Genomic DNA, 27636 nt, shown 5'->3' with positions numbered 1-27636 from the left:
AAATTATATAGTTAACATGATTTCAAATATGTTAAGTATCTCTTTTAAAAAGATTAGAAGGAAATATGACAATTAGCTGTGGTTGCCCTTGAGTGATGAGATGACCAGTGGTATTTGTTTTTAGACTAGTTCGTTCTGTTTTCCTGTATTTTACAAACCTCTGTCTTGGACATGCATTTTTTTCCAACTTGGAATAATTCTGTTCTCTTTTTCTCACAATATATGAGCCATATTAGGGTTCTGTCTCCTTGGCTGCAGCTTTTTGACTCACTGAGATAAGAATATGCCTTTCAGAACATGTGCCTCTACATGTCCACTTCATTTATGAACTCATTCAGCTGTGGGCCAGGCTCTGCTCTAGGTGCTAAGGATATATCACTGAACAAAACAGACAGAATCCCTTCCTCATAGGCCTTAAATTCCACTGGGGAAATAGACAGATAATAAACAAGTACAGAGCAAGCCAGGAGACTCTTCCTCAAAACTCTGTCTATACCTAAAATTTATCAAAAATCTTTTGACGAATAACAATCACAGCACCCAAGATTCTATCCATTATTAACAGTCTGTTCCTTGTCACACTTATCTGGATGTTCTGAACCAGAGGCTCATTTGCTCTCTCTGTTGTTACTTGGGAGGACACTTACAGAGCCACGATACTCCTTTTAAAAACATCTCTCATTCTTTCAGGCCTCAAGGATTCCCAAAGGATTTCTCTAGGAAGTGTCCTTAGAGCGTGAGGCAACAATTAACTTTTTTCCACCCACGTTGACAGACTGTACTTTGGTATCGTGAGATTTTATTTTATTTATTTATTTTTTTAAATATTTATTTATTTAGGCTGCGCTGGGTCTTAGTTGTGGCATGCGGGATCTTCGTTGAGGCATGAGGGATCTTTAGTTGTGGCATGCGGACCTCTTAGTTGCGGCATGCAGACTTCTTAGTTGTGGCATGCAGACTCTTAGTTGCAGCATGCATGTAGGATCTAGTTCCCTGACCAGCTATCAAAACTGGGCCCTCTGCACTGGGAGCACGGAGTCTTACCCACTGGACCACCAGGGAAGTCCTGGTATCGTGAGATTTTAGATGCCGTCCTGGCCTCACTCCCCAGGGCTCGTTCTGCACATGAGTAGAGAGCATGTCGTCTGTCTAAGGTCATGTGAAACAATTACTAGAGCTGCTCTTGCAGAAAGTCAAGGCGGTAGCCAACCTGCAGCCCAGAGCAAATGGGACAGTGAAGGTGTGAGTCTTCTGCAGGACTCTGAGGGGCTGTGTAATAAAGGGTTCTTTTAGGGGGTAGAAGTCGTTTCTTTCAAATGCAGCAAGACCGACAATGGAGTGATTGCAAGATGTTATTGTAGAAGCGTGAGCATTCGTGGCACAATGACAGTATAGTTTAGACGTGACTTCTTCCTGCATTCTAGCGCACCTCAGCCATTTTCTTTTTATTAAAGTATAGTTGATTTACAATGTTTTGTTAGTTTTAGGAGTACAGCAGGGTGATTCAGGTATACACACACACACACACACACACACACACACACACACACTTTTTCAGATTCTTTTCCCTTATAGGTTATTGCAGAATATTCAGTATAGTTCCCTGTGCTATACAGTAGGTCCTTGTTGGTTATCTATTTTATATGTAGTAGTGTGTGTATGTTAATTGCAAACTCCTAATTTATCCCTCCCCCCTTTCCCCTTTGGTACCCGTGAGTTTGTTTTCTGTGTCTGTGAGTCTGTTTCTGATTTGTCAGTCAGTTCATTTGTATCGTTTGTTTAGATTCCACATATAAGTGATAGCACATGATATCTGTCTTTCTCTGTCTGACTTACTTCACTTAGTACGATGATCTCCAGGTCCATTCATGTTGCTGCAGACGGCTTTATTTCACTCTCTTTTATCAGCCATTTTCTCTTTCTCCCTTGCTGATACCGAGACTCTCTGTCAGCACGTACCTGCCTTGTCATCTTGTAATCGTCATAGTTGTGTTCCGCAGAATCCACCCACTTTAGGCGTCTCCCGCCCCACACCCCCCGTGTGCTCCCTACTGCTGGACTCTGCCCACCCTCCATCTCCGCCTGGTGCATCTCCATTCCCATCTGGGTATGCCAACAGCCTGTCCAATTGCACTCTTGCTCTCACCTGGTCAGAGGGGTCTCCTGCCTCATTCCTCTCCTCGTGCCCAGGACGTGTTCGCCTGGTAAATCTGGGTGGGGAAGTGGAGTTGTCACTTCAGCTGTCTGCATGGGTTAGTGACACAGGCCTCAGGACTCTAGGCCAGGTGCACACATGTCAGGAGAGGCCACCCGGCACAGTGTTGAAGAGCGTGGCCTCTGGCGTACCCTGAGATCTACCAGATGATTATGTTAGTCTTGTCTCCGTCATCAGCGTCATTGTCGTCTCTTCCTGGTATCTCTGATTCTTTCCTCAGGCATAGGGTACAGGATTCTAGCTGTAAAATACCTACCTCCACACCACCTCCGAAGTCTGTTCTCTACTCTGAGTCAAAAAAGGGGTTATATTCATGGATAGTTTGGGTGCGTAAAGGAGGGAATTATAGGACGCCTCATTAACCCAGTTTTACATTGTTTAGTAGTCACTTTAGCTCAGGTTTTAAAATCTTGAATGTGTGGCTTAGGTCATACAAACTTAGATTTATTTCCCTTTAATCCTGGACATTGGGAAGGGGAATCCAGGTTACTGATGGGGCTCCCAGATTTTATTCACATCCACCCACTCCGTCTGTTACCATGGTTCCTGCCGCTTCTCTCCTAATGTAGAAGTAAGAGTGGTAACAGTAAGACTGCTGTCATTTTTCTACATGTTTGCCATGGGCCAGGTCTAGAATAGGCATTTCATATACATTATCATCTACTTCTGACAGTTACAGAAACCAAGGTTCAGAGACCTGAAAGGAAAACCATTTAAGGTCACATGGTTATTAAATGGTAGAGCCTGAGACTCAAATCCAGATCTGAAACCCACATGTAAGACTCCAGAGCCCATGCTTTTTCTACTGTTCTTTTTCCTTTACTTCTTTATCCAAAGGCTTTTTACTTCCCAGCTCCTCTCCTTGTTTGTACCTAATGTCCTCTTTCCCTAACACCATATTCCTTTACAATATTCCCTCCGTGGTTTCACAGCATACTTTTATATTTCAAATGCAGTCCTTAATGGGAAGCAGTCACACTTAAGGAAATAACCCTGATCACCCCACATTTACATTTTGAAGATGCCAACTCTGCCTCTTTGAGGCTAACTTTCCCACACTCCCAATCGGTCACTTTTTCGAGAAAGGGATTTTTACCAATATCTCGGAGGACCATGGTAGCAGTGAAGGTGGACAGAGGGACACCATCAGGGAAGCCAGACAGTGGTCTCGTGCTGCCCCCTCCCACTCGGGAGGGCTGCAGAGAGGGGGCTTTAATGAGAGAGAAAGCAGAACAGGGACTTCTCAGGGAAGCAGATCTTTTAGGCAGATCTTTTAGGGTGTCTGTGGCCCCTGAACTAGTATCAATATCTTTCGTAGAGTGCAGTGAAAGTTTTCCAGGGGAGGGAGGAGTGGAATTTCTGCCCTTGAGTTTTGATTTTTACCCAGATCTTTTTCTCCTCTTGTTTTACTGCCTCTCAGTGTCACTCTAGCCCTTTTCCAGGGGGAGGGGGGATGGGCGGTGTGTGTGTGTGATCTGCCTGACTTTTATGTTTTGAGCTTTGGGACCCGCTTAAAGGTTTTGAGATTTCTTTCCTCCCTTCCTGCCTGGACATAATGCCTCCGAGGGTAAGAAGGCACATGGGGAAGTTGGACAAGTCGTAAAATAATTATTGGGGCACAGTGATGCAATTCAAACTCCTGAGATCCCAGTATCTCTTCATTCTCTTGAAGGCCCAAATAGAAGGTGTTCCTTTACTGAGACATTTAGATACATTGTTTGAACAAAGGAAACAGGGTCACTGCAAAATGTCCATTATGTGGTAATCAATGCCATTCAGTCTGTGGTGTAATTAATGAAAACACTGGCGACAGTCTGCCCATTGTTTGTCCCTTGCGCAACAGGAAATGGCAGACTAATAAGGAGCTGGAGAAGGCTTATGTAATTCCAGAAGGACACAGAAACTGTGCACAATTGTGACTGACATCCTTCTAACTGCAGGTCTAGGCCCACCTGAGACGTTCCTATTCCGGATGGACATGGGGACATTTGATTTGACCCTGTCATGTGATTTAAAAAAAAAATTTTTTTTTAATTTATTTTTAATTTTATGTATTTTTTGGCTGCATTGGGTCTTCGTTGCTGCGCATGGGCTTTCTCTAGTTGCAGCAAGCTGGGGCTGCTCTTCATTGCAGTGCGCAGGCTTCTCTTGTTGTGGAGCATAGGCTCTAGGCGCGCAGGCTTCAGTAGATCTGGCTCACGGGCTCTAGAGCACGGGCTCTAGAGCACAGGCTCAGTAGTTGTGGCGCATGGGCTTAGTTGCCCTGTGGCATGTGGGATCTTCCCGGACCAGGGATACAACCCATGTCCCCTGCATTGGCAGGCAGATTCTTAACCACTGTGCCACCAGGGAAGTCCCTGTCATTTGATTTTGACACCAATTCACAATAGATTTTTGTGTTCCTTATGGCCAGAAATGGTGTCTTGAGAAACTTTGTTTTATTCATTTATTTCTTTTTTTATTGAAGTTTAGTTGGTTTACAGTGTTGTGTTAATTTCTGCTGTACAACAAAGTGATTCATATATATATATATATATATATATATTTTTTTTTTTTTTGGCTGCATTGGGTCTTCATTGCTGTGCGTGGGCTTTCTCTAGTGTGGCGACCAGGGTCTCCTCTTCGTTGCGGTGCGTGGGCTTCTCTTTGTTGCGGAGCATGGGCTCTAGGCGCACAGGCTTCAGTAGTTGTGGCACGTGGGCTCAGTAGTTGTGGCTCATGGCTGTAGAGCGCAGGCTCAGTAGTTGTGGTGTACAGGCTTAGTTGCTCTGCGGCATGTGGGATCTTCCCCAACCAGGGCTCGAACCCATGTCCCTGCCTTGGCAGGTGGATTCTTAACCAGTGCGCCACCAGGGAAGTCCCTACATTCTTTTTCACATTCTTTTCCATTATGGTTTATCACAGGATATTGAATATAGTTCCCTGTGCTGTACAGTAGGACCTTGTTGTTTATCCATTCTCTGTATACTAGCTCGCATCTGCTAACCCCAGACTCCCAATCCATCCCTCCCCCACCCCTTTGGCAACGGAAGTCTGTTCTCTACGTCCGCAAGTCTGGAGAAATTTTGTTTTAGATCACAGTTGTGACACACAGTTAGAACTCATTTGACGAGGTAGAGCTAGCTATAGAAAAGTTGGCAGTAGTGTTGTGTGGTGGCCCTTCAATCAGCAGATCTGGAGTCCACCTCTGGCTCTGGCAGTACCTGCTGTGTGGACTGACCCACTCTGGGGTGGCCTCCCTCTGTAAAGTGAGGGGGGTGGGATTGAATGATCTCTAAGGACCCCTGCAGCGCTAAAATTCCATGTTCTGAGCCCCCTCTGTGAAGTCAAGGATTGTGAAATGCTTATACAAGTGAAAAATCAGAGTACAAAGTGTACAAACAGACTTTGCCAGTGAAAATGTCATTCAAGTTTATCTGCTAACAAGTAGTTTATTCCCTTTGGTTTCCTCTTAGTTTTTGTTTTGTGAACGTTCATATTATGTCTGGAAACTTGTTCTTTTTGTTATTAAAAAAAGAAATGGTGGTTAAATTAGAAACAAAAGTGTTCTTTCATTCTACTGGAAAACTTTAAAACTTGCCATTTAAATTCATCTGTCAAGAATTTCAAAAAGGTCCTGAAAACATTGCCCAACATGGTGTATATTTAATTGAAATGAATTGATATTTGAGTTAATGAGCTCTGTAGAAAAGATAGGCGAAGATTAGGATAAAAAGCATGGGTTTGAATTCTGGCTTCACTGCTAGTACAAGCTGTGTTACCCTGGACACATTTTTATGATCTCTGACTCCCTGATTCTGCAGCTCTAGTAGGAGAAGGGAATTTTCCCTGTAGGCCTATTGCGAGGAATAAAGATAATGTATGTGTAGTACATAGTATAATGCCTGACATTTAATTGATACTCAGTGAATAGTAGTTGTAACTGTTATACATTATTTTATTACATTAATTAAAATATCTAGGGAATTACTAAGTATTATATACTGTGTTCTACCTTCCTGGTCATCCTAGTATGATATACATAGATTGCTAAAAGAAACAGTCCCACTAGTATGGATTTCAGTTTTTGTTTCTGGTAGACCGTGTAGACTGAGGTTTGCCAGAGAGGGATTTCTCTTCTTGTCTGACTTACAGATCAAGGGTGTGATATGAGAATAAATGGCAAGCGTTTACTCTTATAAGCTGTCATTGTAAACTGTTGCCTTCAGAAACAGAGTCACTTCAAAATGTCCAGTATGTGGTAATTGGTGTCATTTAGCCTATGGCATAATTTTTGAAAACATCTGCCCATTGTTTGTCCATTGTGCAAGAGAGAGGCACCCGGGAGAAGGTTCCCACAGAGAGCTCCTAATCCTCTGCGGGGATGGTCATCTGGAGGAAGGTCAGAAAGCCAGAAAACACAGATTTTCCTTGCGGCCTGCAGGCTCTAGTTCCCTGACCAGGGATCGAACCCGGGCTGCCTGCATTGGGAGCGTGGAGTCCCACCCACTGGACCACCAGGGAAGTCTCTGCTTACAAGTTTTTGTGTGAACATATGTTTCTGTTCTCTTGAGTATATATCTAAGAGTGAGATTGCTGGGTCATATGGTAACTCTGTGTTTAATTTTTGGCAAAACTAAACTGTTTTCCCAAGTGCTGCACCATTTATGTTCCCAGTAGCAGTGCACGAGGCTTCCAGTTTCTCCACATCTTCAGCAACACTTGTTATTGCCTGGCTTTTTATTTCAGCCATACTAGTGAGCGTAAAGTAGTAGCTCTTTGTGGTTTAGGTTTTCATTTTCCTAATGACTAAAGATGTTGAATCCCTTTTCATGTGTCCAGTGGCCATTTTTACATCTTCTTTGGAGAATTTCAAGCTCTATTTGCAACACCAGATTTTGCCCTTGGGACAGTACTAATTTATAGAGTACTAACTGCTAACTGCTCTCTAATCAGGAGAATTGGTGGTTCTGAGACTCAGAACACATGAAAGGGTGAAGCTCTTTATAAAACATTGAAGCAGTTTCTTTTGAATGTGATCATGTAATTGGAGAATTTCTTAGTTTTATGTCAGTACTATGAAAAACAAATCTCCAAGCATATTTGGCCATTCAGTGGAATTTTTTATAATCACATAACATTACATTTTTATACCTCTGATCTGTTTTTAGATCACTCTTATATATATCATCTCATTTGTAATCTTTATAACGTTACTGTAAAATTGGATGGATGGACAGACGGACGGGTATTATTATTCCCATTTTTAAAAAGTAGAAGCTCAGACTCAGTTTGTGATGTGTCCAAGGTCACATAACTAGTAGGATTTAAATTCAAGCCTTCTGACTTCTATCTTTTTATGTTAGTGAATTATTAGCCATGTCAAGGATGGGGGGGGGTGAGCCTACATTGCTAAAAATCAGTGATATACCCATCTCCAAAAAGACATTAGAGGCATGGCCACGTCCCCATAGATTGTTATTGACCTGAAAATTCATTTTTGGAGAGCTGTAAAACAGAATGAATTCTCAATTTTCCATTTAGCCCCTCTAGCTAGAAAAAAATTACAATAAAAGCAGAATTGTGCATCACTGTGTATTCATTACATTTGGGGGCACAGAAGGATATCCATCGAAAGTACAAAGCTGGGGCTGGGTTTGGAGGGGTTTTTGTTTTTGTTTTTGTTTTTGTTTTTTTTTTGGCTGCCTTGGGTCTTCATTACTGCGTTCGATCTTTCTCTAGTTGTGGCGAGCGGGGGCTACTCTTTGTTGCGATGCGCGGGCTTCTTATTTTGGTGGCTTCTCTTGTTGTGGAGCATGGGCTCTAGACACACAGGCTTCAGTACTCGTGGCTCACGGGCTCTAGAGCGCAGGCTCAGTAGTTGCGGCGTGTGGGCTTAGTTGCTCCTTGGCATGTGGGATCTTCCCAGACCAGGGCTCGAACCCGTGTCCCCTGCATTGACAGACCACTGCACCACCAGGGAAGCCCTGCATTTGGAGTTTGAGAAGATAGCAGCCCTTGGTTTGCTGGCCTCAGCCCATCGTGACCTCCACCTCCCAACCCCCATGTTCCTAAATTGACCTCCTTGGGAAACTGTAATTTAAATGTAGAATGAGTGCAGAGAAAGTGAACTGTTTGAGACCAAATAAAAATTGACCTTGAGGCTTAAGTTAACATTAAGAGCTGAACATTTAAAGGGTGGGAAAGATGAGTAACTTTTTAAAATGTAGTCTCAATTAAGTCCTTAAGCAGTGGTTTTTGTTTTTAACATTTCTAAAAACCTTAAGTTACTGAGGGAGAGGAAGAGCAACAGTCTGTTGATCGTACAGACTTGAGTTTTGTTAACTATGAAACACAATTTACCTATTCATTTTCTTTTGATCTGTGAAAAAGTTAAATTTGCTTTTGACCACCTTGAACGTATCTACAACTTAAGATTTTAGAATTTAGAAGATGTACAGTCTTCTTTCTGAAGCTCTTACTGTTGTTCACACATCTTTTTTCTAACTTAAAACTATAAGCCCTTGTAGTATGTATCCCTACTTTGACAAGGTTACCTTTACTTTGAAAAGGAAGTTACATCAAGCATTTAGACGTCTTTCATAGGACAACCCACCTGTCCCAAACCAGCATCAAAGCTTATTCTATCAGGAATTTTGTATTTTTAATATTTATTTATTTATTTGGTTGCACTGGGTCTTAGTTGCGGCAGGCGGGCTCCTTAGTTGTGGCATACGAACCCTTAGTTGCAGCACGCATGTGGGATGTAGTTCCCTACCGACGGATCGAACCCGGGCCCCCTGCATTGGGAGCATGGAGTTTTATCCACTGCGCCACCAGGAACGTCCCCAGGGAATTTTTAAAAATAATTTTTGAAGCCGTGTACTCTTGTTGGAGAAGATATCATTTATTAAAGCTCTTCTGCTTGTTTTCAAAGTATTTTTGAAAAAAATATATATATCTGCAAGTACATGGGTATTTTAAAATTTTACTATGTTGGGTAGCAGCAAACAGTGGTAATAGTAACTCATTCTCATGGCTGAACATATAACTCAAAAACACATGGAAGGACTTGTAGGTAAATAATGATTTCAGTTATTAAGTAGTGTGAAATGTTTCTGTAAGGGAACTTTGGGGTGAGTAATGTGACTCTTTTGTAAGATTTTCAGTAGCAGAAGTTCAGAACAAAAATAAAACATGTCAGCAAAAAACACAATGGTAGATTGTCCTCTGAGTGATTGCATAAGCCTTGAAGATAGTGTAACAGGGATGAGGCATAGCAATAGCTCCCTGCCTTTACAACAGAGATACATGTGCCTGTTTGGGTATCTTCAAATGTCATTTTTTCTGCCCTTATTTACTTAATCTTCCTTTCCATTTTTCATGTAAAAGAGGTTTCTAGACACAGTTTCTCTTTCAGTTCACATATATTTTATAATTTATTGAGCTCTGGGGGTTTTTTTGGTTTTGTTTTTTGGTGGTTTTTTTTTTTTTTTTTGGCCATGCTATGCAGCTTGTAGGATCTTAGTTCCTCAACCAGGGATGGAACCTGTGTCTCCTGCAATGGAAGGGCAGAGTCCTAACCACTTGACTTCCCTGGAGCTCTGTTTATCTGGGGCTGTTCTTTATCTCATTTATTCCTCACATTTAATCCCGTGAGATAAGACCAATCAATATCCCCAGTTGAAGGGTGAAGAAACTGAAGCTCAATGAGGTTCAGTAATTGGTTCAAGGTTACAAAGGTAATCATATGCACAACGAAGACTTGGACCCAGTTCTGTCTGACAGACACTGCTGTCTTCACCTGCGAGCTGCGTATAGTCATCCGTAAAGCTTGGTGACTCAAGCCTCACAATAATTCTTGGTTGATTTCGTTGTTTCTGTCGAAGCCCCCTCCCCTTCTGAGAGAAGCCCTCCCCTCTCAGAGGGATCCTGAGTCGCTCACCTCCAGCTCAGGGTGCCTCCAATGTGTAAACAGATTATTCCCAGGCTCTGGATGGGCACCTCACACCTGAGGTGAAAGCTCTGGTGAAACCTTGGGAGGTGAACTATTGAGAATTTAAGCCAGTGGGTCTGAAAACCACTGAGTCCTTTTCTGCCACCGCAGCTCAGCCAGGACGGGAGCGTCCATGAAGCAGGTCCCTCCTGAGGTGAAGTGCGCAACCTCATGGACGTTGGTGTCATGAATAGCCACTTCTCGTCTGGTAGCAGTAACTATCCAGAGACAGGGATGGCATCCAGGATAAGCTTGGTCATGGACCTGAAGCCTCCAGAGTCCTCAAAGTGATGTGAAAATTGACCAGAATGTCTTCCCTTCCCCACCGTGTCGGGCCTTCCTCAAATGAGTTCTGGGGAGACTATTGTCTGGTTAACATCTAGCTATTCCCTTTTTCCTGGTCTGTAGTCCAACTTAACAGTGCCCGTGGGTTCAATCTTCAAGCAAGTTTTACTCTTTTACTTCCTTGGACCTTTTGTCCCAAGAGGACCAGATCCCACTTCAAGCTCATCTCTGGCAGGACTTTTCTGTAGGCTCCCAGCCCGTTTCCAGTGGCTCTTCACTGGCCTCCTCTCCCCTCCTTTTCTTTTTAATAAATTTAGTTGATATTCAGCTTATCAGTTGGAGGCTCACTTTCCTGGAAGGGATCTAAATCCTCCTTTTAAGGATCTCAAAAGCAGATTTTTTTTTTTTTTTTTTGCGGTACGCAGTCCTCTCACTGTTGTGGCCTCTCCCTTTGCGGAGCACAGGCTCCGGATGCGCAGGCTCAACGGCCATGGCTCACGGGCCCAGCCGCTCCACGGCATGTGGGATCTTCCCGGACCAGGGCACGAACCCATGTCCCCTGCATCGGCAGGCAGACTCTCAACCACTGTGCCACCAGGGAAGCCCAAAAGCAGATTTTTAAAAGAAACTCAATGAAGGTTTTGAGACAGAGGCCCAGGTCAGTTCTCCTGAAAAGATCCCAAATTTGGATTTTTTTCTTAATATTGAGTTGTAAGAGGTCTTTATATATTCTGAATATGTCTATTATCAGATGTTGATCAATAGATAATATTTCTTCTCTTAGTCTGTGGCTTGCCTTATCGTTTTCTTAATGGTATCTTTCAAGGAGAAGTTTTAAATTTTGATGAAGATCAATTTAACCATTTTTTGTTTTATGGTTAATGTTTTTTGGACCTGTTTAAGAAATCTTTGCCTACCGCAAGGTAGCAAAGGTTTTTCTTCTAAAAGTTGTATAGTTTTAGCTTCTATGTTTAGGTCTGTGATCCATTTCATGCTAATTTTTGTGTATGGGGTGAGGTGTAGGGGTTCAGGTTTTATTGGGTTCTTCCAAAAATTGTTGAAAAACTTTCTTTTCCCCATTAAATTACCTTGAAAACTTTGTAAAAAAAAAAAATCAATTGACCCATGTATGTTTAGATCTGTTTCTACACTCTGTTCAGTTTCATTGATCTATTTATGTCTCTGTGCCAATCCTGATTACTATAGCTTTTTTTGGAGTATAATTGGAGTATATAATTGGAGTATAATTAAGGAAATTAATCCTTTGTTGTTTCATAATTGTTTTATAATTGGAGTATATAATTGGAGTACATAATTGGAGTATAATTAAGGAGATTAATCCTTTGTTGTTTCATAATTGTTTTATAATTGGAGTATATAATTGGAGTATGATTAAGGAGATTAATCCTTTGTTGTTTCATAATTGTTTAATAATTGGAGTATATAATTGGAGTATAATTATTGGAGTGTAATTGCTTCACAATATTGTGTTAGTTTCTGTAGCACAACAAAGCGAATCAGCCATATGCACACACATGTCCCCGTATCCCCTCCTTCTTGAGCCTCCCTCCCATCTTCTCTATCCCACCCCACTAGTCAGCGCAAAGCACCGAGCCGATCTCCCTGTGCTGTGCTGCTGCTTCCCACCAGCCAACTATTTTACATTCGGTAGTGTATACATGTCGATGCTGCTCTCACTTCGCCCTCCCACCCCATGTCATCAAGTCCGTTCTCTATGTCTACCTCTTTATTCCTACCCTGCAACTAGGTTCATCAGTACCAATTTTTTTCTTTTTTAGATTCCATATATATGCGTTAGCATACAGTATTTGTTTTTCTCTTTCTGACTTACTTCACTCTATATGACAGACTCTATGTCCATCCACCTCACTACAAGTAACTCAATTTCACTTCTTTTTATGGATGAGTGATATTACATTGTATATATGTGTCACATCTTCTTTATCCATTCCTCTGTCAATGGACGTTTAGGTTGGTTCCACATCTTGGCTATTGTAAATAGCACTGCAGTGAACATTGTGGTACATGCCTCTTTTTGAATTATGGTTTTCTCAGGGTATATGCCCAGTAGTGGGATTGCTGGGTCGTATGGTAGTTCTATTTTTAGTTTTTTAAGGAACCTCCTTACTGTTTTCCATAGTGGTTGTATCAATTTACATCCCCATCAACAGTGCGGGAGGGTTCCCTTTCACCACACCCTTTCTAGCATTTATTGTTTCTAGCTTTTTTGATAATGGCCATTCTGACCACTGTGAGGTGATACCTCATTGTAGTTTTGATTTGCATTTCTCTAATAATTAGTGATGTTGAGCATCTTTCCATATGCCTCTTGGCCACCTGTATGTCTTCCTTGGTGAAATGTCTATTTAGATCTTCCGCCCATTTTTTAACTGGATTGTTTTTTTTGATATTGAGCTCCATGAGCTCTTTGTATATTTTGGAGATTAATCCTTTGTCTGTTGTATCATTTGCAAATATTTTCTCCCATTCTGAGGGTTGTCTTTCTGTCTTGTTTATGGTTTCCTTTGCTATGCAAAAGATTTTAAGATTAATTAAGTCCCATTTGTTTATTTTTGTTTTTATTTCCGTTACTGTAGGAGCTGGGTCAAAAAAGATCTTGCTGTGGTTTATGTCAAAGAATGTTTTTCCTATGTTTTCCTCTAAGAGTTTTATAGTGTCTGGTCTTACACTTAAGTCTTTAATCCATTTTGAGTTTATTTTTGTGTATGGTGTTAGGGAGTGTTCTAATTTCATTCTTCTACATGTAGCTGTCCAGTTTTCCCAGCACCACTTATTGAAGAGGCTGTCTTTTCTCCATTGTATGTTCTTGCCTCCTTTGTCCTAAATTAGGTGCCCATATGTGTGCGGGTTTATCGCTGGGCTTTCTGTGCTGTACCATTGATCTATATTCCTGTTTTTGTGCCAGTACCGTACTGTTCTTGATTACTGTAGCTTTCTGGTATAGTTTGAAGTCCGGGAGCCTTGATTCCTCCAACTCAACTTTTCTTTCTCAAGATTGCTTTGGCTATTTGGGGTCTTTTGTGTTTCCATATGAATTGTAAATTTTATTGTTTTAATTCTGTGAAGAATGCCATTGGTAGTTTATTAGGGATTGCATTGAATCTGTAGATTGCTTTGGGTAGTATAGTCATTTTCACAATATTGATTCTTCCAATCCAAGAACATGGTATATTTCTCCATCTGTTTATGTCATCTTTGATTTCTTTCATCAGTGTTTTATAGTTTTCTGAGTACAAGTCTTTCACCTTTTTAGGCAGGTTTATTCCTAGGCATTTTATTCTTTTTGTTGCAATGGTAAATGGGAGTGTTTCCTTAATTTCTTTTTCTGATTTTTTGTTGTTGGTGTATAGGAATGCCAGAGATTTCTGTGCATTAATTTTGTATCCTGCAACCTTACCAAATTCATTGATAAGTTCTAGTAGTTTTCTGGTGGCATCTTTAGGATTTTCTATGTATAGAATCATGTCATTGGCAAACAGTGACAGTTTTACGTCTTCTTTTCCAATTTGTATTCCTTTATTTCCTTTTCTTCTCTGATTGCTGTGGCTGGGTCTTCCAAAACTGTGTTGAATTAGAGCAGCTGGAGTGGACAACCTTGTCTTCTTCCTGATCTTAGTGGAAATGCTTTCAGTTTTTCACCATTGAGTATGATGCTTGCTGTGGGTTTGTCATATATGGCCTTTATTATGTTGAGGTAGGTTCCCTCTATGCCCATTTTCTGGAGATTTTTATCATAAATCGGTGTTGAATTTTGTCAAAAGCTTTTCCCGCATCTATTGAGATGATCATATGGTTTTTATTCCTTGATTTCTTAATGTGGTGCATCATATTGATTGATTTGCATATATGGAAGAATCCTGGCATCCCTGAGATAAATCCCACTTGATCATGGTGTATGATCCTTTTAATGTGCTGTTGGATTCTGTTTGCATATCTTGTTCAGGATTTTTGCATATATGTTCATCAGTGATATTTATTGGTCTATAATTTTCTTTTTTTGTGGTATCTTTTTGTGGTTTGGGTATCAGGGTGATGGTGGCTTCATAGAATGAATTTGGGCATGTTTCTCCCTCTGCAAGTTTTTGGAAGAGTTTGAGAAGGATTGGTATTAGCTCTTCTCTATATGTTTGATAGAATTCGCCTGTGAAGCCATCTGGTCCTGGGCTTTTGTTTGTTGGAAGATTTTTAATTATGGTTTCAATTTCATTGTTTGTGATAGGTCTGTTTATATTTTCTAATTCTTCCTGGTTCACTCTTGGAAAATTGTACCTTTCCAAGAATTTGTCCATTTCTTCATGGTTGTCCATTTTATTGGCATATAGCTGTTTGTAGTAGTCTCTTATAATCCTTTGTATTTCTGCAGTGTCAGTCGTGATTTCTCCTTTTTCATATCTAAATTTATTGATTTGTGTCCTTTCCCGTTTTTTTCTTGCTGAGTCTGGCTAAGGGTTTATCAATTTTGTTTATTTTCTCAAAGAACCAGGTTTTAATTTTATAGATCTTTGCTATTGTGTTTTTCATTTCTATTTCATTTATTTCTGCTTTGATATTTATTATTTCTTTCCTTCTACTGACTTTGGGTTTTCTTTGTTCTTCTTTCTCTACTTGTTTTAAGTGTAGGGTTAGATTGTGTATTTGAGATTTTTCTTGTTTCTTGAGGTGAGATTGTATTGCTCTAAACTTCCCTGTTAGAACTGCTTTTGCTGCATCCCATAGGTTTTGGGTCGTCGTGTTTTCATTGTCATTTGTTTCTCTGTATTTTTTAATTTCTTCTTTGATTTCTTCAGTGATCTCTTGGCTATTTCGTAGCACACTGTTTAGGCTCCATGTATTTGTGCTTTTTAGTTTTTTTTCCTGTAATTGTGGTCAGAAAAGATGCTTGATACGATTTCAATTTTCTTAAATTTTCCGAGGCTTGATTTTTGACCCAAGATGTGATCTATCCTGGAGAATGTTCCATGTGCACTTGAGAAGAATGTATTCTGCCACTTTTGGGTGGAATGTTCTGTAAATATCACTTAGATCTATCTGGTCTATTGTGTCATTTAAAGCTTGTGTTTCCTTATTATTTTCTGTTTGGATGATCTGTCCATTGGTGTAAGTGGTGTGTTAAAGTCCCATACTGTTACTGTGTTACTGTCGATTTCTCCTTTCATGGCTGTTAGCATTTGCCTTATGTATTGAGGTGCTCCTATGTTGGGTGCATAAACATTTATAATTGTTATATTTTCTTCTTGGATTGATCCTTTGATCATTATGTAGTGTCCCTCCTTATCTCTTCTAACAGTCTTTATTTTAAAGTCTATTTTATCTGATATGATTATTGCTACTTCAACTTTCTTCTGATTTCCATTTGCATGGAATATCTTTTTCCAACCCTTCACTTTCAGTCTGTATGTGTCCCTAGGTCTGAAGTGGGTCTCTTGTAGACAGCATATATATGGGTCTTGTTTTTGTATCCATTCAGTCAGTCTGTGTCTTTTGGTTGGAGCATTTAATCCATTTGCATTCAAGGTTATTATTGATATGTATGTTCCTATTACCATTTACTTAATTGTTTTGGGTTTGTTTTTGTGGGTCTTTTTCTTCTCTTGTGTTTCCCGCTTAGAGAAGTTTCTTTAGCATTTGTTGTAAAGCAGGTTTGGTGGTGCTGAATTCTCTTAGCTTTTGTTTGTCTGAAAAGCTTTTGACTTCTCCATCAAATCTGAATGAGATCCTTGCTGGGTAGAGTAGTCTTGGTTGTAGGTTTTTCTCTTTCATCACTTTAAGTATATCCTGCCACTCCCTTCTGGCCTGCAGAGTTTCCACTGAAAAATCAGCTGATAACCTTATGGGGATTCCTTTGTATGTTATTTTTTGTTTTTCCCTTGCTGCTTTTAATAATTTTTCTTTGAATTTAATTTTTCTTTGTTGGATTAATATGTGTCTTGGTGTGTTTTTCCTAGGGTTTATCCTGTATGGGACTCTCTGTGTTTCCTGGACTTGGGTGACTATTTCCTTTCCCGTGTTAGGGAAGTTTTCAACTCTAATCTCTTCAAGTATTTTCTCAGACCCTTTCTTTTGCTCTCCTTCTTCTGGGACCCCTATAATTAGAATGTTGGTGCATTTAGTGTTGTCCCAGAGGTCTCTGAGATTGTCTTCAATTCTTTTCATTCTTTTTCTTTATTCTGCTCCTCGGCAGTTACTTCCACCATTCTGTCTTCCAGCTCACTTACTTATTCTTCTGCCTCAGTTATTCTGTTATTGATTCCTTCTAGTGTATTTTTCATTTCAGCTATCATGTTGTTCATCTCTGTTTGTTTGTTCTTTAGTTCTTCTAGATCTTTGGTAAACATTTCTTATATTTTCTCAGTCTGTGCCTCCATTCTATTTCCAAGATTCTGGATCACCTTTACTATCATTACTCTGAATTCTTTTTCAGGTAGATTGCCTATTTCCTCTTCATTTATTTGGTCCTGTAGGTTTTTTACCTTGCTCCTTCATCTGTGAGAGTGGGATTGTGTTCCTGTCTTATTGGTTGTTTGGCCTGAGGCTTCCAACACTGGAGTTTATTGGCTCTTGGGTAGAGCTGGGTCTTGGTGCTGAGATGAGGAACTCTGTGAGACCTCACTCTGATGAGTATTCCCTGGGCTCTGAGGTTCTCTGTCAGTCCAGTGGTTCGGACTCGGAGCTCCCACCGCAGGAGCTTCCCCCCGACCCTGGGCTCGTGATGCCTGGGGTGGCAGAAAAGAAAAAAAGAACAATAACAAAGTGAAAAATAAAATCAGACTAGGAAACAAACAGATATATTAGGAAGAAAATAAAAATAAAAATATAGAGGAATCAACAACCAGAAGGTACATCAGTACCACAATAGTAAAACAAAAGAGGAGGAGGGGAAAAAAAAGGGAGCAGGGAAGAACTTGGCTCTGGAGGGTGGGGTCTAAGCAAGGGTGAGGTTTGGGTGGTGGGTGGGGCCAGTGCTCAGGACCCACAGGGCTGGAAAAGGCCCTGGGGGCTGTGGGGGGTGGTGCTTAGGCTCAAGGAACAGAAGGGGCCCAGGCGTGCCCCCCCACCCCTGGTCTCAGAAGGCAGGACATCTCACCTGGGAGCCTAGAAGGCTTCCTGGGCTTGAGTGAGTGAGGCAAATGCCCTGCTCTCTTCTCCTGCTCCTGCAGTCTAGGAGGGCCTCTCCTGCCTGCCTCTCCTGATCTCCCTGGTCTCAGGGTCACTGATCCTATCTGGCCTCCACTTCTCCTCCCTCCTCAGTCCCTCTATATCCTACCGGTTCACTTTGAGGTTCCTCCTATCCCCTGGGCCTCAGAGTCCCTCACCAGCAGCTGACAGGCGCCCTAGTTGTGGGGAGATGCTAACTCTGCATCTTCCCACACCACCATCTTGACTCCACCCTGTAGCTTTAAATTAAGTCTTGAAAGAATTACTATAAGTCTTCAGACTTTGTTCTTTTTCAAAATTCTTTTGACAATTCTGTTTACTTAGAATCAGCTCGTCAAATCCCTACCAAAAAAAGCCATCTAGAATTTTGATTCAGATTGCAAATGAATCTATAAATCGATTTGGCAAGAACTGACATCTTAATGATGTTGAATCTTCCAATCCATGAACATGGTATACCTCTCCATTTTCGAGATCTCCTTTAATTTTTCATTGCAGGGTTTTGTAATATCAGTGTGTAGGTCTTATACATATTTTGTGACATTTTCTCTAAGTTTTTTATGTTGATGCAGTTGTAAATTTTGTATTTTTTATTCCACTGTCCAGTTCATTGCAAATGTATAGAAATACAATTGATATTTATATGTTGACCATGTATCTTGCAACCCTGCTAAATTCACTTGATGGTTTTATTAGTTTTTGGTTCTAAGCTTCCTTAAGATTTTCTAGGTACACCATGTCATCTGCAGATTAAGACCCTTTTATTTATTCCTCTCCAGTTCCTGTGCCTTTTATTTCCTTTGGTTGACTTATTGCAGTGGCTAGGACCTCTAGTACAACTTTGAATAGAAGTGGCGAGAATGGGCATCCTGCCTTATTCCTGATCTTAGGGAGAAAAGTGTCTTTCACCACTAGCTGTGATGTTAGCTGTTGGGTTTTCACAGATGCCCTTTATCAGACTGAAGAAGTTTCCTTCTGTTCCTAATTTGCTGAAATTTTCATAATTTGTCGAATGCTTTTTCTGTGTCGGTTGAAATGATTATATGATTTTTAACATTTATTATATTGAAGTGACAAATTACTTTGGTTTTCAGATGCTGAAAAAGCTTACATCCTTGAGATAAACCCCACTTGGTAATGATATACTATCCTTTTTGTATATTTCTGGATTTGATTTGCTAATATTTTGGATCCATTGCTGGCACTTGACCGACCAGGTGGGCAAATAGGATGCCCCATACACATAAGGTATTTAGAACGACTTTGAGCCCCTTCTATAGATGTCTAATGTCATAGTAAAGCCTGCACTTACACCCACAAATAATCTCACCTCCTTTTTCACCTGCCCTTTGAAAGGTACTGCCACCAGAGACAGTATATGAATATGTGGAGCAAGGTTTGAAGTATGAGTTTAAGAGTCAACAGTGAGTTCCTTAGGGCAGGGACTTTATCACATTCATTCTATCAGTGTAAGATTAAATCGAACTGGTGTTACAGAGACCCAGAATTATGGTGGCTTATACAGAATGGAAATTTTTTTTTTACCTTTTTTTAAAAAAAATATTTATTTATTTATTTAGTTAGTTGGTTGCACCAGGTCTTAGTTCTGGCAGGCAGGCTTCTTAATTGAGGCTCACGGGCTCCTTAGTTGAGGCATGCGAACTCTTAGTTGCAGCATGAATGTGGGATCTAGTTCCCTGACCAGGGATTGAACCCAGGCTCCCTGCATTGGGAGTGTGGAGTCTTAACCACTGCTCCACCAGGGGAAGTCTCTACCTTGTTTGTTTCTTTTAAATTAATTTTTATTGGAGTCTAGTTGATTTACAGTGTTGTGTTTCTGCTGTACAGCAAAGTGAATCAGTTATACATATACATATATTCACTCTTTTTTAGGTTCTTTTTCCATATAGGTCATTACAGAGTATTGAACAGAGTTTCCTGGGCCATACAGTCAAAATGGAAATTTGTTGTTCTCTCCTACACCTGGTACGACTCTCATGGGGAAAAAGCCTCATGGACCCAGACTTCTTCTAGTTCACTGCTCTGCCGACGCACAGATTATGAGCTTAGTTATTCTCGTGGTCCATGGGGGCTGCACCTGCATTTCAGCAGCAGCAGAGGGAGGGAAGGGCCAAAGGAGGAGAGAAGGAGCATGCCAGCTAACCTTTAGGAAGGCGCCCGGAAGCTCCGTGAGAGACTTCCTCCTATACATGCCGCTGACTAGTACTTAGACATGTGGTCACAGCAAGGCCAGGGTTTTGAGGCAAGAGTCACGGGGAATAAATAGTCATTCTCTGTCTATTGGAAAATCTAATAGTTTTTTCATTTAAATGGCTCCTCTGGAAGTTCCTGAAACAAAGTTATTTGCAACATTCCTCCTTCTGGGCCTGAGTTTCCTGGAATAGTAAAGTCATGTTAACAAAGAGAGTGGAAAAGAAAAGTCATGTTAATGTACACGGTAAGCCGTGGGTGTAAATAGTTTTGGTTCTTAATGTCTATATCGCTAGGACTTTGCATGGCACACGGTAGTACTCGATAAATGTCTGTTGACTCTGTATGTTGTATTTATGCTTCCTTGTTAGAGTCTGCATGCCAAAATAGAAACAGGGAAGGTGAATATGTTCCCGATTGTCAAAACGGTAAGATTCAGAATTGCATTAGATGCTGACATTGCCTAAAGTCACGTCAGAAATGCTGGAGTAAGTGCGTACCTGGGGTTCACGGGCACATCCTTAGGTAGGGGTAGGGGTCAGGAGCGGTATTGTCTGAGCAAAGGGCGGGGCATGAGAAGCAGGCGTTGCCCGTTTTATTACACTCTTCCAGGTATTAAAGTCTTAGCTGCATCAAGTTGAGACTTTACTTGCAGCAATCAGAAAGAATGGGAAAAGATTTAAAAGGCAATAACTTTTCCATCACGTGATTTGATGCTCTTTAATGCCATGCCATGTACCAACTAAAATCTCGTGTGCCCCTAATGGTACACTCTCTCAATTAAATACAGTAAAAGGAAGATGCTGGACTGAGGAAATCTGGGTTTTAGTCTTGGTTCTGTCACTGTGAGATCTTGGAGGTCGCTCAACCCTGAGTTTCCTCTTCTGTGGTTTTTTCCCTCTGGGACTGTCATGGAATTGACTCTTGGAAGACATGCTCTAAACATGTTTGAACAGCGTGCTTGAATTCAGTGTGCTCACCTAAGCATTCAGCATGACATGGCTTCGGACAGAAGCTCTGGACACATTAAACGTGGCCTCAGCTGGATGTGGAAGTGTGTAAGGAAGTGTATGCCATTGAACAAGAACCTTGCTAAGATGGTTGTAAAAGCTGTCTAATCAGGTGTCAGTCCGGCCGTAGGGGAGGGGATGGGTTGATTGTCAAGGGCCTTAGGCACGATAAGGTAGAGCCTTGGAGGCCATTTCAGATAAACTCTGACTCGGGAGTCTGTCTAGTCTGGTAGAGTCCGGGGCTGGGGGCCGGGAGTGCCGCCGCCAAGCGAAACGTGATGACGCGAGAAGGTTCTGAATTCTGGTGCAGGCTGTTCCATGGGCTGTGCTGGCCCACGAGTGGGTCCCAGCTGGCTCCCACAGTCTCGCAGAGGGCGGAGTGTTCCTAGGTGCTGGACTGAATTGCCATCCTGAGAAGGCTGGCGCCGACTGTGAGGAAGACGATCGTTTCCTGCCTCACCACCTCCAAAGTGCTGAGTGCCTGAACAGGCTTGCAGAGAGCCCTCTGAAGGTAGAAACTGTTTCCACCTTGTCTGGAGCTTCCCATTCAGATGGATTATTTTCCTCCCTGCGCACCCCAGCCCTTCACCAGCTGTCTTTCGTTGTCCCCTCGGCATTTCAAAACAAGTGACGGGAGAACCAACGGACAAAAATAAGCCCTGAGTTCCTGTAACAAACGCCCTGCTCCTCAGCACCGTCCCTCTCTCCCCACACGCACAACGTCAAAATAGAATTGGTTATTTTGTTTTCGGGGGGTGCCCTGGCTTGGGTCTCTTATATGTTAGAGTGTTTGTTTTGTTTTTGTCTTTATCACGCCGTTTTCGGAGCCTCTGCGGTAACTCGCGTTGAGGGCCAGTGCTTGGCTGGGTGCCGGGGTTGGGAAGGGCCGTGCTCCTGGGAGTACAAGAAGGAAGGGTTGAGGTGCCATTTGAGCTTTGGGACAGAAGCATGAGTCTTGGGGTGTGACTGTCTCCTCCCTGGTTGCGGAAGGAAACAACTGGGGAGGGAGTGGATGCGGGTCCATGCAGAGGAGGGGTGTGGGCATCCGACACGCTGGTGGTTCCCTCCTCCTCCGGTTCTCATCCAGATGATAGGTACCAAAGAACCTCGCCAGGGGAGGAAAAGAGGCCACAGAAGGGGAGCCCAGAGCCTCCAGTTTGCTTGACTCGGGGGAGGGTGCCCGAAGCAGTCCTCCGTCTGCCCCGCATGGTATATAGACTTGACTTGGTTGGCATCTGTGGTCCTGGCGGGGAGTGCCACCCCCTCCAGGCAGCTCTCCCGGAGTGACTGCGGTCTGCAGCCTCCAGGGAGGAGGGAGGACAAAGCCGAGTCCTGAGCACGTCGTCATCTCATTTCGTCCTCACAGCAACCTTGCAAGTCTGCCATCCGTTCCCTGATTTTTGCAGATGAAAGACCTGAGACAGAAAGCATACATATTAGCAGCTCAAGTGGCAGAGCCGGAGTCAAACCTTGGTCTGCCTGATTTCTGAGCCCAGGATTCTTTCCTATAGAGAGAAAGAGCTAGAAATCCTAGGGTCTCAACAAGGACTAGATGGCTCACGTTCCCAGAAGGCAGAGCTGGAGGCCGTCATCCCAGTCTCCCTCTGCAGAGGGTTCTGGGGCAGCAGCCGGTCAGGCCGTGTCCTGGAAGGTTTTTATGCCCAGCGATTCCGCTTCCTGCAAAGCTGGTCGCCCCCCCACGTGGCCCGTGGGCTCCGCACCTCGTGCCCATCCCCCAGCCTTGTGACGGGACTTGTTTCCTGTGGGTTGAATGTGTCTCACTTCTCTCCCTCCTGCAGATGGATCTGTCTGTAGAAACCCTCTTTAGCTTCATGCAGGAGCGCCAGAAAAGATACGCCAAATACGCCGAGCAGATCCAGAAGGTCAACGAGATGTCGGCCATCCTGCGCCGTATCCAGATGGGCATCGACCAGACAGTGCCGCTGCTGGAGCGGCTTAACAGCCTGCTGCCCGAGGCCGAGCGCCTGGAGCCCTTCAGCATGAAGCCCGACCGCGAGCTCAGGCTGTAGCTGCCTCCCCCTACCAGCTGCGGTCGGGGGACCGCCAGGGCCCCGGGACGCCTGGAACCAAAGGCGTCGGAGGTGACCGAAGGCCACTGGGGGTGTTGACGCTCCCTGAGGGCACGGGAAGCAGTCCAGCCGCCCTGGAGACTGCGATGCCCCAGCCCTTCCCTTGACGCGCTCTCCCTCTGCAAAGCCAGCAAACCTACTCTCAGTGGTCACCGAAGTTGCAATGTTTCAACATTAGGGATTCTTTACAGAACTCTGCCTTGGGACTTATTTTTATTTTGCGTAGTTTTTTTTTAATTGACAGTGTATATTATCTAGTCTAGCTTGCAGACTGAAAATATGAAGAGAAGGGGAGAAATATTTTAAGAAGCTCTGTGTCCTTGACGCCTCCGTGAAATTTTTCTCAGTAGGCTGTCTTGTGGGTTGTAAACATAAAGAACTAATTTAATCCAGGTGTGTGCGTTGTGTTTCCATCGTAGCAAGTCTTTATCTGGCCTGGCACTGCTGCTGTGTCGGCTAAGGGTGCCCCTCCTGTGTCGTCATCGGAAACTGAAGACTCCCTTTCCACAGCCTGGTCGGGTTCATCTCCCACTGATAGCTGGTTTCCTTGATGCAGATACAGTTTAGGTTTCTTCTTATTACATCAGCGCTGGCAGGACTCCAGTTTTTGAGGCAGGTTTTAGTCCACATTTGCTTTTACTAGCTTTGCAGACTCGTGGAGCAGAGCGGAGAGCGCTCACCCAGCAGGCGTCCACGGAGCCCACTGGATGGGCCAGGCATTGTGCCGGGGATACAAAAAAGGCTGAAGAGGAAAAACTCCAAGTGCTGCTGAATTTCTATGGGAGATTAGGAAATGAAGCAATTTGAGTAACCACAAAAGTACTCGGTGCAGTACTTGTTGCACATCATAAACGTTCTAATGGAAGAAGAGATCGCAGAAGCAAAGAAGTGGAACGTACGAACAGATCCAGGCCGGCAAACGGAGACCAGGAGCCGGGGATATAGGGAGGTCACTGAGGCCCACGGGGCTCCCTAGATTCCTCCAAGCCTCAGAGGGTGTTTTTTGTGTCCAAACAGCCTTAGGTATATTTGTAAGGTTAAAATCGATCCCACTTAGTTTAGCATCTCTCAGTTAAACTTCATCTGATTCTAACCTCGAATTTTGATTGAACACTCTCTTGTAAGGTTCTTAGAACCCGGGATAAAATGTAGGGCATAAAACAGCTGGATGACAGCAGAAATATGAACATTCCAAGCTAAATGGAAAAAATAATTTAAAAAGTTTAGACACAGGGAAAAAATCAATAGCTTCTAGCATTTTCTAAGGACCAAAAAGTATCAAGATGGCTCATTCCCTGTGAACTGGAAAGACAACCTGGAAACCAGAGCCAGGGGAAGAGGCCAAGGCAGCATCTGCCTCCTTCAGAGGGCAACCTTCTGGAACTGCTTCTTTACCCATCAGGAAGGAAGGCGGGTAGAGACATCCAGCCAGAGGAGATAAAGGCGTCTGAGGGAGCCAGGGAGGGATTGGAAGCACTGAGCCTGGGAGTGGGGAGCTAGACCTTTAGAGTTTGTTGGGCCACTCTGGTGAAAGAAGCTCATCTTTATAATGCCTTTGGTGGTCAGGATTTTAGTGGGGCTTTAAACCATTCCTAGAGCATTTCATTAGAGTACAATCAAGAAAGATGTTCTGTAATTTTAAAACCTGTCAAATAGCTAAGGTTATTCTAGGAAATGTCACGGAGGGGAAGGCAGCCACATTTATTGAATAATGCATTCCCCCACCCCCACCCCACCGTGTTCAGTGCTCCTTTCATGTATTAAATTTCCATGTAATCGAGGATCTGGTTCTGGACTGTATTCAGATCCATTGATCTTTCTGTCCATACTGTTTCATGCTGGGTTTTGTTCGTTTTTTCACACTGTTTTTTTGTTTGTTTGTTTTTTGCGGTATGCGGGCCTCTCACTGTTGTGGCCTCTCCCATTGTGGAGCACAGGCTCCGGACGCGCAGGCTCAGCGGCCATGGCTCACGGGCCCAGCCGCTCCACGGCATGTGGGATCTTCCCGGACCGGGGCACGAACCCGTGTCCCCTGCATCGGCAGGCGGACTCTCAACCACTGCGCCACCAGAGAAGCCCACACACTGTTTTAATATTATAATTTCACAATACATTTTAATATCTGATGTGGCTAGACTAGGTACCCACCTACTCTAATTACTATTTTTTCCTAACTTCACTTTTTTTTTTTTAACTTCAAACTGGCAGAAAAGTTGAATAATAAAAGGCATTCTCATAGTCCCTTCCCCTAGACTGACAGAAAGTGGCATTTTTCAGCTCTCAATCATCATTGTCTTTTTTTGAGTTCCTGGAGTATACAGAACCTGGCTCTGAACACAGAGACATGCTTGTAGCTTTCAAAGAAGGAAAGGCCGGTTGTCTACAAGCTGTCAAAATAGCTCAGAGATCACGTTGCATTATCCTTACTGCACTTAATACAATTTACAAATAAAAGCACTTAACAAAGTGACATGCAGACTGAGCCTGCGAGGACAGAGCTTTCTCAACTGTGTTGCAGCAGCTGATGGTCTGGACGTGGCAGAAAGGTGGCCTCGCACAGCGCGCAGAACTCCTCTGCCAGCCAGCGCTCCATCCAGTTCTTTTCCTTCTTACAAAGACACTAGACAACACATGGTATATTAACTTAGATTTGGGTCCAAAGTAGATAGACTGCTTATTCCTGGGTAGAAGCAGAGAAGAACAATAGGCAAATCTGATGTGTTTTGAAATAATTCTAGTTAATTTAATATTTGTGGTATGTGGTGGTTTTGCAACGTTATCAACTTTGGCTAAGTCGAGTTACGTTTCCTGGAATTCCCTTCCCTGTTCCTTTTTGGTTAGGGTTGGCCACAAGAGAGATTTGCATGAGACTTGTCAGTGGAAGTGAAGCAACATCCACGTGTATTTGATGGCGTCGCTGTCAGTCAGGCCCTGTTGCACTTTTGGTGTGTGGGCAGCAGCTCCTCCGTTCGGCCCCACAGAACTCTGCCTTCAGCTTTTCCAGATCCTGGGCCAGGTATGAGTACTAACTTCTCCTTAGGTCTTCTGCAGCAGGGAGGATGAGGGCTTAGAGAAGGGAAGAGCCAGCGTGGGTTCTGGTGGGAGACAGATGTGGTTCCAGCTTGTTGCTTGCAGGCTTCAGGTGTCTTGGCTCTCCGCCACTGCCCATCCATCCCCCACTGCACATCCAGCTGTTTTCTGGACCACCTGCCCAGCGACTCCTGGTGAAGAAGAAACAGCACAGCGGGGACTCTTAGCAGCTCCCTTAATTAACTGCTTAAGGTGAGTCTCTTGAACAGCCTCCTTATTCTACATCATTCCTGGTGGTTCTTCTCTGATTGAACCCTGACTGGTAACATTTTACTTTTCCCTCCTCAATATTTTACTTTTTCCAATGGATTCTGGGAATCTGAGGGGTTTACTGTTTCAGGAGACAGTGATGCTGGATCTCTGTTGGTTAATGACCAGTGACCTAGCTGGACGCTCTCGGATGTTTCAGGGATGGGGAGGCTGCCTGGGGTTGTCAGAGAGCCCTGGCTGGAAGTTTCCACCCCCGCTAGAGCACGAGGTGGTCTGGGTGGGGTCTCATGCCCCTTCCAGCTCTTAGATCCCACATCTGCGGTTCTGATACATCACCCTCAAGAAGCAGTGAGGAGCGTCTTGGCCTGTTGTGTCTGAGCAGTGGCCCTGGGTCTTGTAGTGACTTTAATTTCTGAGTTGCCAAGGGAGAGCTTCTTTCTTTCTTTTTCTTAACTATGAATTAGACAGGTGTCAAGTGGCTCACTTCCTTTAAGGACCTGTTTTGTCAGTCTGTTCACCTCTAGTTATGAACCCCCTCCAACAGGCCGCTCTACTGCAGCCTCCTTGTTTCACTAGTTGAAGTGGAAGATCAGTAGAAAGGCCTTCACCCCTTGTATTATGTGCATATAAGTTTACAATAAATAAATTGTGGGGTTAAGAGCAAGTGATAGATTTCATGGGCAGCTTTATAATGAGTTTATAGATTTCACATCTTTATTTCCCTCAAAGTTTTATCATTCTTAGTAACTTACGTTCTCTGCCAGAGTGAATATTCGATGGAATGAGTTTTTAAGGACTCCACATTCTAAGTGCACTCAAGAAATTGGTTTGGTTGGTTTGTCTTTGGTAAAGTATTCTCTGGCTGATTTCTTTGCTTTCTCCTCCAACGTGTGAAAAAGGTACATTATAGGTATTATAGACATGCTGTTTCCAAGGCTACGTAAACTAATGGCCCTGGGGAACTACATGTGCCACTTACTCTTTCGGGTTTATTTGTAGTACTTATTTAGCTTTGGCATTTCCCCTAGCAAATCCCGAGGAAAACAAGGAATCTTCAGTAATGAGAGCTGTGAACAAACATGTATTAAAATCCTAGAGTAATTGAAAATTTTGTCTTCCTGTTTTGTTTACACCTCAGCTAAACCCAGATATGTAGTGTTCAGTCGGAAGTTACTTAACATGTTGATACTAAAGATTGAACGGCAGCATGGAGGGAAGGGAAATGTTTTCTTCTTGTGGAATTTTTAGGTGTATGTTTTTTCTGAATTGTGAGAGAAGTAATTTTGCTTCTCTTTCCCCTACCCTGACTTTCATTCCTTTGTTAAGAGCTACACAGTGCCTCAGAGATGTCAT

At 43.0% G+C, this 27636-nt stretch overlaps 1 protein-coding gene across 2 annotated transcripts in view; it reads left to right on the top strand.

The window, feature by feature from the left end:
• The window catches only part of BORCS5 (BLOC-1 related complex subunit 5), a 96453-nt gene extending 73082 nt beyond the window's left edge, over positions 1-23371 (top strand). Inside the window, exon 4 of one of the 2 annotated variants that reach the window (XM_065887471.1) lies at positions 22693-23371. In XM_065887471.1, coding sequence (XP_065743543.1) covers positions 22693-22923 — 231 coding nt within the window. In that variant the 3' untranslated portion in view covers positions 22924-23371. The remainder of the gene's footprint in view (positions 1-22692) is intronic. The other variant, XM_065887472.1, reaches the window with a different exon arrangement.
• Positions 23372-27636: the final 4265 nt, after the last annotated feature.

This window comes from Phocoena phocoena, chromosome 11 (genome assembly GCF_963924675.1).
Source record: "Phocoena phocoena chromosome 11, mPhoPho1.1, whole genome shotgun sequence".
Lineage (NCBI taxonomy): Eukaryota > Metazoa > Chordata > Mammalia > Artiodactyla > Phocoenidae > Phocoena > Phocoena phocoena.
Note: the sequence above shows the minus strand (reverse complement) of the source record. Positions and strands in the feature narration are given on the sequence as shown.